The 14295-nt window shown below is 38.0% G+C and overlaps 1 protein-coding gene across 2 annotated transcripts in view; it reads right to left on the minus strand.

Moving 5' to 3' along the window:
- The window catches only part of ntn1a (netrin 1a), a 180247-nt gene that overhangs the window by 91890 nt on the left and 74062 nt on the right, over positions 1–14295 (minus strand). For both annotated transcript variants that reach the window (XM_059948637.1, XM_059948636.1), the window contains exon 3: positions 3299–3487. In XM_059948637.1, the coding sequence (XP_059804620.1) occupies positions 3299–3487 (189 nt within the window). The remainder of the gene's footprint in view (positions 1–3298; positions 3488–14295) is intronic.

The following is a 14295-nucleotide window of genomic DNA, read 5'->3' on the forward strand; positions in this document are numbered from 1 at the left end:
TGTGATTTTTGCCTAAACCACTTTCCTACCTGCTCCCCATAATCTTTGACTAACCCATGATACGATACAGAAATGTTTTTGATTGACCATAAAATATTTTCAGTGACTCTACCTCTATCGTTCTTTGTGGCAAAGAATGCCAAATATTCAGAAATCTATGAAAAAAAAGAAATTCATCCTCTTCTTCATTTCAAGTGGGTGATCCGTTATTCTGAAACTAAACCCATTAGTTCTAGATTCAGTCCTGAGAGAAAACAGAGTCTCGGCATCTGGACATTTGCAGCTCATCTGCATCATCCCAAACAAAACAAGCAAACTCAATGCACTACAAGAACCAAAGATAGGACCACATGCGGTCATCAGGGGAGGCTGGGTAATGATCTAGCGGAAAAATGGAAATGATAATGTTAGATAAACAATGCACAAATAAAGAAAATGCCGTGGTTAATAGCAGATTTCAGAAAACAGAAAATGTTTTGAATCATGTGTTAAAATTCAAACTAGATAATCAAATTAAAATGTAAGAGGAATGGGTGAAAGAATCAAGTCTTTTTTTTCCAAAGGTTATACAGCATATTTAGTAGTCCACAGATGCAAGTGACTGTTAGATGCCGCATAACTTTAGTTCAAATAGCTCAGATCAATTTTCCTTACTTAGCTGATCGATGACAAAGCACATGACAATGTGAAACGATGATGAACACAATATGATAGAACAATGTAAAACTATAACAAATTCAAAGTTAATGAGTTGTTAGGATTTCTTAGCTTTTTCTGGTAATGTTAAACGCTTATGTGGTGAACATGAGTAATAAGAAATGGAAGTGGTGGGGTAAAGCAAATGTCGTAAATCAAGTTGTCATTATGATTCATCATTTCATTCTGAAACACATACCCATCAAACAATAGCTAAAGCTTTCCATTAAGATCCTCTTCGGTTCATGCAAACCTTTAAACGGTTGATTGTTGCTATATATAAATATGCACAGTTTAAATGGTGAAATTGCAATTTGTGATTCTACTCGTAATGTTATACTGAAGTTTAAGTGAATAAGAATATAAGTCCATCACATAAATCTTCAATTAAATGGTTTTGATGTTGAAACATGCTTTTATGCATTTTATATTAATTATACAAGTTCTGAATGCTGAGCATTCTTGTACTAATAGCTTATGTTAATTTTACTGAATTTTAATTTAGTGCACATTATGCAAATCATTGAATTAGCAAAATTAAGATCTTCAAGATATAAATTGTACATTTTCTGTGGATACAGCCATTTGTGAAGACTCAATCACATTCTGCAGTATTAGAATGTGCTTCTCAAAGGCATTAACAATTTTTAACATTCTTTGTGACTGGAAAAAGATCCAGGAATGTTTTGAGTAACGTGAGCCATGGTGTCTGTAGTTTTAAAAAAAGGTTCACAAATGTAAACTATAGAGTTAGTGGTACACCTGCATGAGGCACACTCCCTACACTCTCATAGCCATAACATTAATAAGAGTTTTTAAATTCTTCTTGTTTTACGATCTGATTCAGAGCTGAAGGTAGTAATTATTGTATCGTTCAGAATTTTACTGCTATTTTACTAGTGAATGTTACACAATTGTGGAAAAATATTGGATACAGGTATTCTGATAGCACTTTTGCTTTTATTGGCAATGGGAGTTTACTCAAAAGTCAATTAAATCTTTGGATAGATAAGTTAAATAATGAATGAGAGTTTATAGTTAAAGAGCTATAAATTTAGCACTAGTTTGTAATTTTGGGTTTTAAGTATATTGATAATTAAGCTTTCACAAATAGAAATGACTATTTGTGTTTCTGACATGACAAGGTTTAAATTAAGTTTCTTTATATTTTAAGTTTTTAAAATATGTCCAGATTATTGATATCTGTGCTATTTAATATGATTCTTTTAGAGGACTTCATTTAGATGCTGTTGTAGTAGTTTACCAAGTATATTTAATTTGTCTGTCATATTTGTTTACTTAGCACAACACTGACTATATTAAGTACATTTATATTAATAGCCTTCATGTGCACAAAACCAAAATTCCCACGACTATATATTTTTTTAAAAATTGAATACCTAAGTTCACATAACAACTCGATCTTTAACATTCAGTGAATTGATTAAGTAGATGGAGAGTCATTTCTCATTATTGCTTATTGTACCTTGGCAGTTAGAAACTATTTTTAACATTCTGAACTTGTTCAGGGAACAATATTATGCTAGAGAGAGGTAATATTTTAATGTACATCAATTGAAACTTTAACAAAAGTAATGCAGAAGTACTATTTACATTATTGAATCAGTGACATCTTTTCACAACATTAATTCCCATTCTTTTTCAAAAATATGAGTGGAAATAACTGAAAAATGCTTCATTGTGGCTTAACTAGTTTCAAATACTTTTTTTAAATGATTGAAGAAACTGAAACCCATCAATGAAAGAGTTAAATATAGATTTTATATCATTTCAACCAAATTACTATTAAAAAAACCTGGACAATTTATCCTTATTCAGATTTTAGTTTAGTCATTTTCCTTTCAGTAAAATTCAGATAAAGAACTGATCATTTCTAAACACTGAGTTTTAGAATTAGAATTGCACAATTGGCAGGAAGTGATGGTGAGTCGAGAAACTTGCTTTGTTTGTCACATTTCGGCAAACAGATGTAATTACTATATAGTCCTGATTAATTAGCAGTGTAAAAACGAGGTGTTTTTCAATATACCTTTAAGCATTCCCTCCAAATAGAAGCATTAAATAAAAGACAGCAAAATAATACTCAAATCCCTTATTTATCTTTAGAAAGAACTAAAAGAGCTTTACAAAAGGCAAGGCATGAGGAGTTATTTCAAAGACCTAACATTGTTTTCAGAGGTGTTAGAGCAGTTTGTTAAGAGATTAAAATGCGGCTTTGAGCAGTGTGTGTGAGGCTTTCTTTGTGCTGGGGTTGATCCCGCTGAATGTAACTTCTGTGTGTTTGCTGGCGTACACACCTGTGTTGTGTGAATGTTTTGATCTGCCAGTCCTTCTCAATCATACAACTAAAGCTAAGAATCCTCTCACACCTTTGTCCTTCTCTGTTGTCAGCTTTTGTTTATTTTCCTTGTCCTGCCACACGTGTTCCAAAAGAACTTCTCCTCAAAAGCCCCCTGTGCCAAAATGAGGGGCTAAAGTTTCTGCAAACAAGGGAGCTTCCACCAGCGGAAGTCCACTATGATGGCAGACAAAAGAAAAATAATCCTCTTGCCAGGTGAGAGCCCGGGCTCTTCTCACATACCTTTGCACGCCTTTCTATGAGTGATGGGCTTTGTCATGTCACGATAGTAACCTTCCTTGCAGTAGTGGCAGTGGCGACCTGCTGTGTTGTGGCGGCAGTTCAGGCAGACTCCTCCGCTCTTCCGACCAGAAAGTTTGAAGAGCTCCATGTTGAACCGGCACCGACGGGCGTGCAGATTGCAGTTACACGCTGAAAGGCAGTAAATATCAATCAATGGAAATTAAATAACAAATAATTGAATCAGTACTCTGCAATCTTATTACTGACCCTCACTTAGCACAGAATCCCTGCAAATGCAATGCATTGAACGTGTGACACAATACCTGTAATTAATGAGCAAAATTATAGTGTCAGGATCAGTAAAATTATATAAGCCACAGTGTTATAATTGAAATGCTTACAGAAGTTGCTATGTATACTAAATATATAATTATAGCAGGTTAAATATACTAGTAATGACACTTTTTTGAAATTTAATTGGTATATCATTGCAATATTTGTCTTGTTTCTTGCATGTTTTAAAAAACATTTCATACTCCTTTTAAATTGATAGGTTTGCCCTGTTCTAAGCTGAAACAAACTTCTGAGGAATGAACTTTTCAGTATGAACTCTCAATGTAGGGATAATTAATGTAGCTGACCCTGCATCCTTAAGTACCATCCTCAATAAACACCTTGTCCAACACAGGTGAGGTTATTCCTAGTTAAACACCAAGTCCTTAGATGATCTTGTACGTATCCTTGTCAAGTGACCATGCTGGAATAATTGAAAACTGAAATGTGTCTAGCATATTAAGATTCACAATTCATGTGATCAAATGCCTGAGCATTTAGAAAGTACATCTTTCATTATGAACTAAAGTGTAACATGGGAAAATGTTTCATGCAGCTTTCATGGGAGATCTGTCTAAATCCTCATCATCAGTAAAGTGCCTACTTCCACCACACACCACCAGCCATCTCTATTCCTGTCTCAGTTTATCTGCTGCCGAGACATTCATCAATACATTTCTCACCTCCTGTTGACCACTTTAGCAACTTAATGCTCTTCTTGCTGGACAACCATTGTAACCTTGACTTCTGTCCAAAGATTTAAAGTACAACTCTTGAGATTTGTCTTCCCAACAGACAGCCACGGAACAAAGAAGTACCATGGAACCCATTCAAAGAAAAATAATCAACCCCTTCCCCCACATGCAAAAAAAAAGAAATCGCACAAACAGCAACAAAAATAAGTGAAAATGGAGAATATAAAACATTAAATCAAAAGGCACATTCAGTTCAGTTCAGAGTTTGTTAGCTGCCCGCTGCTCCAATTCAAAAACTGCCTGAAGTAGCAACAAAAACAGGAGCAGCCAGAAAAACTATAAAATCATATCATATATGAACTGGAATCCAACACCCACAACCTGCATCAATTATACCATGCTCCGGAACCATCCTCCGACAGCATTGAGGGAGGGAGAGGGATATACATATATATCATTTGAATACATGGCCTGTCTTGAGGATGTTGCCACTGTTCACTATCCTGGCATATTTGAGCGGCCTTTCCAATCCCTACCTTTGATTTTCATCTCTCTGTCATGAACTACGATAATACAAAACTCTGACCTCTATTCCTCTCTGCCTCTATACCACTCTTTTCTTCTTTCAGAGATCCCTCTTAAAGAGACTTGGATAACTGTTGCTCGAGTTAAATACCAACTTGCATCACTGTTTGTGTGTAGTTTCCCCGTGACATTATGGGGTTCCTCTGACTATTTCCTCAGGTTGCTCAGTTGTTGTGCAAGTTGATCAGTTAATTGCTCACTGTAAATTACCACTGGTGAATGAGTGAATGGTAGAGAATGGCAGAGCTGTAGCAGTTGATGAAACTGTGGAGAGAATGTAATGTCCTTAGTACTGAATTAATGTAAATGTGTGCTAGAAAGGCTGAAATGTCTTCTGCTTCACTCTGGAGGAACAAAAGAGATGCAAGGTGTTGTCCTCTGCAGGAGATTCTTGAATTAAAACAATAAATCTCTATGGTATGACACTGCTATTACCAATAGGAGATACAGAATGAAGGCATGCTTGAAGCTTTATTTAATGTTTGGTTGTGGACTGGATGCACTTAAAATTTGGCATTTTCAGAATACCTGGCTGTGAGCCCATGATGGCATTCCAATGACAGAAAGGGAATGAAAAGCAAAAACAGTCTGTTTAACACTTTAAAGGGCTGTAGACCGCTGGGACAAATTTAAGCTGAAGTGAGATCAATTGTTCTGAAAACTTTGAGTTCTCGGATATTACATGCTTTGTTTTGTGAACAAAATTGAATGATGCAACTCTGCATTAGTGAATGGTAATCTGGTTTCTAATAAGGCTGGAACATATAATAACAGTGATTATTATGTGACAGTATAGTGTACTTAGGATCAGTTGTTAAAGGGCGACTGGCTTTAAGATTGTTACATTATCTACAGAGTTGTGTGATCGATAGCTTTGTCTGTGTAGGCTTGCCAACTGAGAGTGGAAAGGCCCTTAGAATAAAAACTTATAATGTGCCTCAGTTTATGAACTTATGAGTCTGCTCAGGTCCTCGCCCAAAAAGTTGTTTGAGTTCCCAAACACAACTGACAGGTACTGAAAAAGAAAATTCTGAAATCTCTGACAACTTACAGGCTGACAGGTTAGACTTAAGCAAAAGTAATCATTCTAACCCATCTGTCCAGTATTCTGGAAGGATCCCACCTTAAAGCAATATTTTTCAATAATGCTTTCAGCTTAAGTGCGGCTATGACAGAACCAGCACCTGCAAGCAGCAGCCTGCCTACTTTTACAATAGAGGACAGGCACATTTTCTAGTTTTGTTATCAAAACTCTTCTGAACAACTTAAGATCAGTTCAGTTAGATCACAGCCATAACTATAATCAGCTAGACACTTCAGAAATTAAAGAACAAACAGATTCAGAAAGTACTAACCAGATTAGTTACTGCTTATTATTTTAAAAGTCCATCATCATTGCAGTTAATCTTGAAGTCCTGGAGAACCTACACAAGTAGCCGCTTTGTTAGGTACCTCCTGTAACTAATAAAGTGGCCACTGAGAGCATGTCTGTGGTCTTCTGTTGCCGTAGCCCATCCACTTTTAGGTTCAACATGTTGTGCATTCACAGATGCTCTTCTGCACAGCAGTGTTGGAACAAGTGGTTACTTGAGTTACTGCTGCCTTCCTGTCAGCTTGAACCAGTCTGGCTATTCTCCTTTGATCTCTCTTATTAATAAGGCATTCTCACCACAGAACTGCTGCTCACTAGAAATTTTGCTTTTTTGCACCATTCTCTGTAGACTCTAGAGACTGCTGAGTGTGTGTGAAATTACAAGGAGATCAGCAGTTTCTGAGATACTGAAACCACCTCCCATCTGGAACTAACAATCATTCCATGGACAAAGTAACTTAGATCACATTTCTTCCCTCTTCTGATGTTTAGTCTGAACAACAATGGAACCTATTGACCATGTCTACATGCTTTTATGCATTGAGTTGCTACCACTTGGTTGGCTAATTAGATATTTGCATTAACAAGCAGATGTACAGGTGTACCTAATAAAGTGGCCACGGAGTGTATGTTATGTGGTCAAGAAGCAAAGCTGAATGGAACAGCTCAAACTCAGGAAGGTGGTTCCATTAAGTCCCCCATCCCCATCCACAGGTCTTGGGGCTTTGCTAATAGAAGCAGCTTTTGTAGTCACGCCTAAATACCTCTGATCCAAATGGTTTCCTAAGCCATTTCAGAGGACAGCCACACTTAGCTATGAATCTGGAGTCAATACCAAGAGCAGCAGATCCATTGCTTTCTCCAACAATCCAAAACTTTTATGGTCACCACTCTGAGATAAAAACTTTATTCCTCCATAATAATTAACTGAATTTTTATTAACCAGGCTTTAAAAACACACCTCCAGAGCATTACCTCCTGGATTGTTAGTCCCTATCTCCAATAAATCAGAGAAATGAGCATCTGTGATACTGTACAATAACTGTTTTACTAAAACCATAATCATTGCTTTTCAGTAATTTCTGCTTGATATAAATGGGGGAATCATTCCCAGTGTTATCCTGAACCCTGCCTAATTCTGATAACTCACAGTTGTTAATTTCATGTTTTCTCAATCACTGAGTGCCATATTATGTGAGAACTGTAAAGACATAGACATTATGTGCTTGAATTGCAGACAACACAAGTTCCTTCAATGACATGCATAATTTATAAAACAAAATTGTTCAAATTTCTTCCCGCCTGTTTACAATGTCTGAAAGATAGAGCTTGCGGAGTACTTGCAGGATTATTACACACTTGTATGGACAAAAATGAACTGTTGAGAATACTGAGTAACCACGTGGAAAATGTAGAGCATGAAAATAGAAATGGAAATCACTATTGATGCAGCTAATCAGGATTTTGATGTTTTCTGGTACTTTGATTTAATATTATTAACCAGTATTTGAAATAGGAAATACACACTTCAATCTATAAGTATACCAGAATGCACTATATTAAGATCCATATTTATGCTTTGAAATTTTTAAATGATACTTTGTTAATGGCTTGTCTGATATGTCGTTCGAGACAAATCTAGATGAATTTGATTTAAGTAGACAGTTCCTGCTCTTTGAAAGTAATCCAATTATATCTTTCCTTTCTCCTGGTTCCTTTTCTCTAGTCGCCTGCAAGTAAAGCTATTAGCCAGCTCTGGATCCTCCTTAATTACCTTGAAGAAGTAGTACCCACAGGTCCTTTCTTGGCTGTTTGCAATTTGTAAAACTTTGCCACAACAGCTTCTTCAATAGAAACTGAGAATTTCCTGCAGGCCAGCCATTATAAAGGTGCATAAATAATCATTCCCTGTCATAGGTCACAGAGATTTCACCAACTTAATTTTAAAAGAACTAAATGAAATATTGTAGCATTGACATTAAAATTAAGGGAGGAAATTGAACTTTGATCGGGAGTGCTCTGTGTGTGCGTGTGTGAATTATTTGTTGTCAGTTACACTTGATTTCATTATGGGAATTGATGTATCTAATTGAGTACACCAATTGATAGCACCCTTGCAGATATTTAGTGCTGGCAACAAAAGAGGAAGTCTACTCATTCCTTCACTGATCACATCGCTAACAGTTGCACCAAACTGCATAAACAAATCTACATTAATTTTCTCAACAAAACTCAAAAATTTCCCTGGATATTCACTCCTTGTTAGTATGTGCAACACTGCATTTGCACTTTACCTCTAAATACCATCACTTGATTTCAGTAAAATAATTTTGGAAGGTAGAGTACATTGCTTTGTACTATATAACTAAATTGTGACTCAATCAAGGGATAAAACTTTGCTATGTCCTAGCAATTTTTTCAATCAATTGAATGGTAAAACTTGTCAAATATACAGAGATTTAAGAGTTAATATTTTCCTGTTAAACTGGATTTGCTATCTGGTTTGTAATATTAAAGAGATCCCTAAATTTCACATTGAACTCCTCCTATGAAAATTATCAAATTTCAGTATTCAAACCATGTTGAATTCTCCTATTTACTGAGATCAGTTTTTTCTGTCTCTTGACATTCCCTTCTGAGATGCTTTTGCTCTTAAACTTACTCACTGCTGCTTATGCCCACATATTAAATGCATCTAATTATCTGTGTATGACATTCAGCAACAGAGCAGCTTATCAGACACAAAATACAATGAACAGACATTATTAAGAGCAAAGCAAGAGAAACAACCATCCTACAAGCAGAAACAATAATGGGGAACTCTTTGTGTATCTTCATTGTAGCAGATTATAGATTATTGCCTGGGTAAGTAACTTCTGCCGTGTCTCTGTACTGCCCTGTCACCCCAATACAGCCTTACTATGCCATTTAATAGTCATTTCATTACCATAGGAAATAAAAGTTTATTCTGTATGGAACTGATCTTGCAAATTTTTGAAGTTTCCCCTCCCCATTTTAACCGATTTTTACAGGAGTATTGTCGAGAGTATCCTGATGAGCTGCTTCACAGTCTGCTACGAGTTTTGCAGGGCATCTGACCACAAGACCCTACAAAGGATTACAAGGACTGGACATGGATTAGTCACAGCATCAAAGGTTACGGGGAGAAGGCTGGTGAGCGGGGCTGAGGAGGGGAGAAAAGATCAGCCATGATTGAATAGCGGAGCAGACCTGATGGGCCAAATGGCCTAATTCTGCACCCATGTCTTATGGTCTTATGGACTGCCGAGAGGATCATCGGGGTCTCTTTTCTACCCATCAGCGATATTAATCAGGAATGCTGTGTACGCAGGGCCCTTAGCATTATCAGTGATTCTCCCATCCATCCAACAATCTCTTCGATGCCCTACCATCAGGCAGGAGGTGCGGTAACATTAGAACAAGAACTGTTAGGAAAGGAAACAGCTTCATCCCCCAGGAACTTCCTGCCACCGCCCAGGTCTCATCACACATGCAGCACCAGTAGCGTTGTACTGTTTAGTTTTTTTAACCCGTATCATATATGCACCTTATTATTTGTTAACTTTTTTGTGATAATATTATTTATGTGTTATGTGTGTGAGCGATAGGCACTGAGCCATGCACCTTGGTGTGGTGGTACGTTCTTTAAATTTGACGGTATATATATGTGTACATTTGAAGGACAATAAACTGAACTTGAACTTGAAAAGCTGTCATATATGCATGCACAAGGGAATGGTGATCAGAAGCAGAGCAGAGTCAAACTTGCCCCTCACCAGCTTAGGGCCACCACATACAATGATAACATTTCTGCTACTCTCCAGCTGAAGTCCACTACCTCAGAGGTCAGAAATAAGTTCTTCATAAACACAAGGATTCTGCTACCAATTGATAAAGGAAGGAATTAACGAAAGAGAAGCTATCTTCCAACTCAAAACATACAACATGCTGGATGAATTCAGCAAGTTAGGCAGCATCTATGGAGGGGTACAAACTGTCAAAATTTCAGGCTGGACCCTTCATCAGAACTGGAAAGGTAGGGGGAAGAAGTGGGGGAAGGGAAGGAGTGGGAGCTGGCAGGTGATGGGTGAATTAAGTGAGAGAGAAGGTGGGTGGGTGGGTGAAGGGGGGGGGGAGGATAAAGTGAGAAGCCAGTAATAGGTGGGAGAGGTAAAGGACTGGAGAAGGAACCTGAGAGAAGAGCACAGTGGACCATGGAAGAAAGGGAAGGAGAAGGGTAACCAAAGGGAGGTGGTTTCAGGTGAGAGAACGAACCTGGTGAGTGGGGAAGCAAAAAGGGAAATGGAAAAAGAGATCTGACATAAATTGGGTAACCATTTCATTGGCACCTTCACTTCATCCACCACATAAGGTGGAATTTCCCACTGGCCACACATTTCAATTCGACTTCCCATTTCCATTTCGATGTCAGTCTAGGACCTCCTCTGCTGCTATGATGAGGCCACAGTCAGGCTGATGACCATCTGGGTAGCCCCCAATCTGATAGCATGAACATCGATTTCTTCAACTTCCTGTAATTTATCTCCCTACTACCTTTTCTCTGTTTCCATTCCCCATTCTGGCTCCCTTCATGTCTCCTCATCTGCCCATCAGTGCCCTCTGGTGCCTTCCTCTTTCTCTTTCTTCCACGGTCCACTGCCCTCTCCTATCAGATTCCTTCTTCTTCAGCTCTTTACCTCTTCTGCCTATCACCTCCTAGCTTCTTTCTTCATTTCCCTCTTCTCCCGCCTTACCTGGGTTCACCTGCCAGTTTCCCTTCCACCCTCCATCCTCCCCCCACCTTCTTATTCTGACTTATGCTCCCTTCATTTACAGTCCTGGCCCAAAATGTTGACATGTATTCCCCTCCATGAAAGCTGCCTGATTTCCTCAACATTTTGTGTGTTGCTTAAGATTTCCAGCATCTGCAAAGTCTCTTGTATTTACCTTTCTAACTTGTTCAAATCATAATTACTACTCAGTTGCACAAGCAAGTCTATATAGATTGAAATGGTTTACAGCATATTACCATAAATCTTACATTTCCACTAACAGACCATCATTCTCCAAGGTCATAGACTTGATCCAAAAGGTAATTTTGTTTCCACAGTGCATAATTAACTACTGGGTCATTTCTAAAAAGCCCTACACATATGATGCCATGCTTAGCAAGCACAAGATCCAACTGTCAATTTCAAAGCAGCTGTAAGCATTGAATGATTAAATTCAAATCCACCTATTGCTGCTTTTATGTCACAGAGCTGCTGTCAAATGCACCACAGTATTGTGAATGGTTTCAATTATCTCTGGAGGTGCAAGGCTTCACCTGATGGAACTAATTTATGTTAGAGTCTTTGGAGACACAGGGTAAAAGCAACAAGATTGTCAGCTTTTTCTCAAGATTTCGATCATAGTCTTTGTGGTGTGTGGACCTATTTGTTAAAAAGTTACATGAACTGGAACAATACAACAGTGGCCTAAGCCTCAATCAAGTCAGATTGCATTTCATTCAAGGCCAAGGCCAATATCGAACTTCTTTGTCTTGCAGCTATATTATGAAAGAGATACATTTAACTGCGCTCAGTTTTTAATTCTCCCATGCAACCGTGTAATTGTAACAGAGAGTAATCTGATTCCAGTCAGCATTTGGTCATAATGTTGGAAGCAATTGAAAAATTTAGGTTGGATCAATAACTGTGAACAGAATTTGACCAGGTCAATGGGATATTTGGAGAGTAATGCTAACTAAGCTGTTGGCACAGTGAAGGCAGGAGAGCACCAGATGCATTTCCATCTAACTAGGTCTGTTCAGATTAACAACAGGGATAGATCCTGTGAAATCTGTAATGAGAACCACTCAAAGAAAGGTGTGCTGCTTGTAAGAGTAAATAACTCCACAGCTGTTGATAGCTAGCAAGTATGACAGTAGCTTGTACCCGGTGGTGTACGTACAAGATTAAACCATTGACAACATGAAGAAGAAGCTATGCTGCAGAGAGCCAAGATAAAGATCTAACCTCAAGGCCAAACTCATTCTGCCCGTACAAACACTTCATCTGCTCCATTTGATAGAAACAAGCAGCATAATTTGCCAGTCACTTCCTCAAGTAACTTTGACCCCCATGCAATGCTGCAAGGCAAGCTGAAACTGAATCTATTGCCATAACCTGTAAAGTGACTGTTCGTTAGGCATATCAAACAGTGTAACTGATTGCTGCTGGTCACCACAAGCTGCCAGTATCTCCCAATACATTCCCAGCACAGCAATTCACACCCTAACTGAGGCAAACAGCACTTGCCAGTGCTCCCAATTAACTGGACAAATTACTCCCAGGTGGGAACCAAGGATTGATTGAAGGCAATGAAATTTTGCCAGAGGGGACATTGTTAGCTACAGTTCTATCATGTCACTATTATGCATGCAGGCTTTTTATGTGAAGGTGCTGTCAACACAGTTTTAATTTATGATTTTAACGTCTGATGTTCCTTTAAAATGTGTCTGAAAATTCTCCTTACAGGTGTCATGTATTCAAGATTGTACTGAAATGTGTCAGGACCTCCAAGTGATGATGCCTTATGTCATATTATTCGGACGTACATTATTCCTACAGATTGTTCAATAAATCATGGGCAGAGTAGAATTATTTAGTTTGACATATGGTTCACTGTAAAATGAATTATGTTTAGTTGCTCATCAAATTTTCCAGGCTTTTAAAGTGAATATATTTTATTAGTAGTAGTTTCAGTTGAAAGTGCAAACTCACTGAAACAAATAGTGTGTTTCCAGACATCAGATGAATTTTACATGTTGTGTGACTATTTATTTCTCTGACTGGGAGACTTCAATATTTCTTTTTGGGTTCAAAAATAATGCTTCACCTCGTGAAATATATGTGAGAAATAAAAATGTAACACAGTAGAGATTCTTAAACAATCCAGGAGTGAATATACTTTGTTTGTAGCAAGGTTTGAGGGTGAGAAAGCAGATCAGCTGGCACTGGTTTTCATGCAAAATCTCTTGAAAATTATTTTAGCCTAGAACAGTGATAATTTCTGAGTTAAATTTTCTGAGCCATGGGGAAATTAGACTGGGGGCTTCCTGGCATAATTCATGCCAGCAGGTCTTATTTCTGTCAACAGCACATCTAGTCATACAAAATCCAGAACCAGATTGATTGTAACTGACATAGATTGCGAAATTTGTTGCTTGGTGACAGCAGCAACAAGCTACTTCGAGTTACAATAAAAATAAATAAATAATGTAAAAGAGGACTGGCAAGGTAGTTTTCATAATCTGTTCAGAAATCTGATGGCAGACAGGAAGAAGCTGTTCCTAAAACAGTAAGCTTGGGTCTTCAAACTCTGGTATCTCCTCCCTAATGAGAAGAGGACATGTCCCGATAGCTGATGGTCCTTAATGATGAATGCCACCTTCCTGCATCACCATCTTTGGAAGATGTCCTTGATGGTGGGGAGAACATCATCAATTTATTAATGTGTAGCTGTAATAATAATACTGGAACAATCAATGTACCACTACCACAACACACTGCTTTACTTATATTTTTTATTTAAAAAGGACACTCTTTTGACCTTGGGAGATGTGACTGGAGACCCATAAAGCTCATAGTTAGCTGCCCAAACTACAGTGCATGCTAAAATGATCAGAGATTGCTTTCTCCAATATTTCTTTGCTGGTATACTCGTCAGTGGTGATTCAGCTAGCAGCACTGGAATTAACAAGCTTTCCTGTTAAGGCTTTGGAAGCACCTTTAGCAATGCCAAAAGCTACCACATATCATAATAGGAGCAGAATTAGACCAATCAGCCCACCAAATCCGCTCTCCCATTCAATCATGGCGAACTTATTTTCATTCTCAACCCTATTCCTTTGTCTTCTCCCTATAACCTTTGACATCCTTACAAATCAAGAGCCCGTCAACTCTTGCTTGAAATATACCCAATGACTTGGCCTCCACAGCTATCTGTGC

Source organism: Hypanus sabinus, chromosome 23 (genome assembly GCF_030144855.1).
Source record: "Hypanus sabinus isolate sHypSab1 chromosome 23, sHypSab1.hap1, whole genome shotgun sequence".
NCBI classification, from domain to species: domain Eukaryota; kingdom Metazoa; phylum Chordata; class Chondrichthyes; order Myliobatiformes; family Dasyatidae; genus Hypanus; species Hypanus sabinus.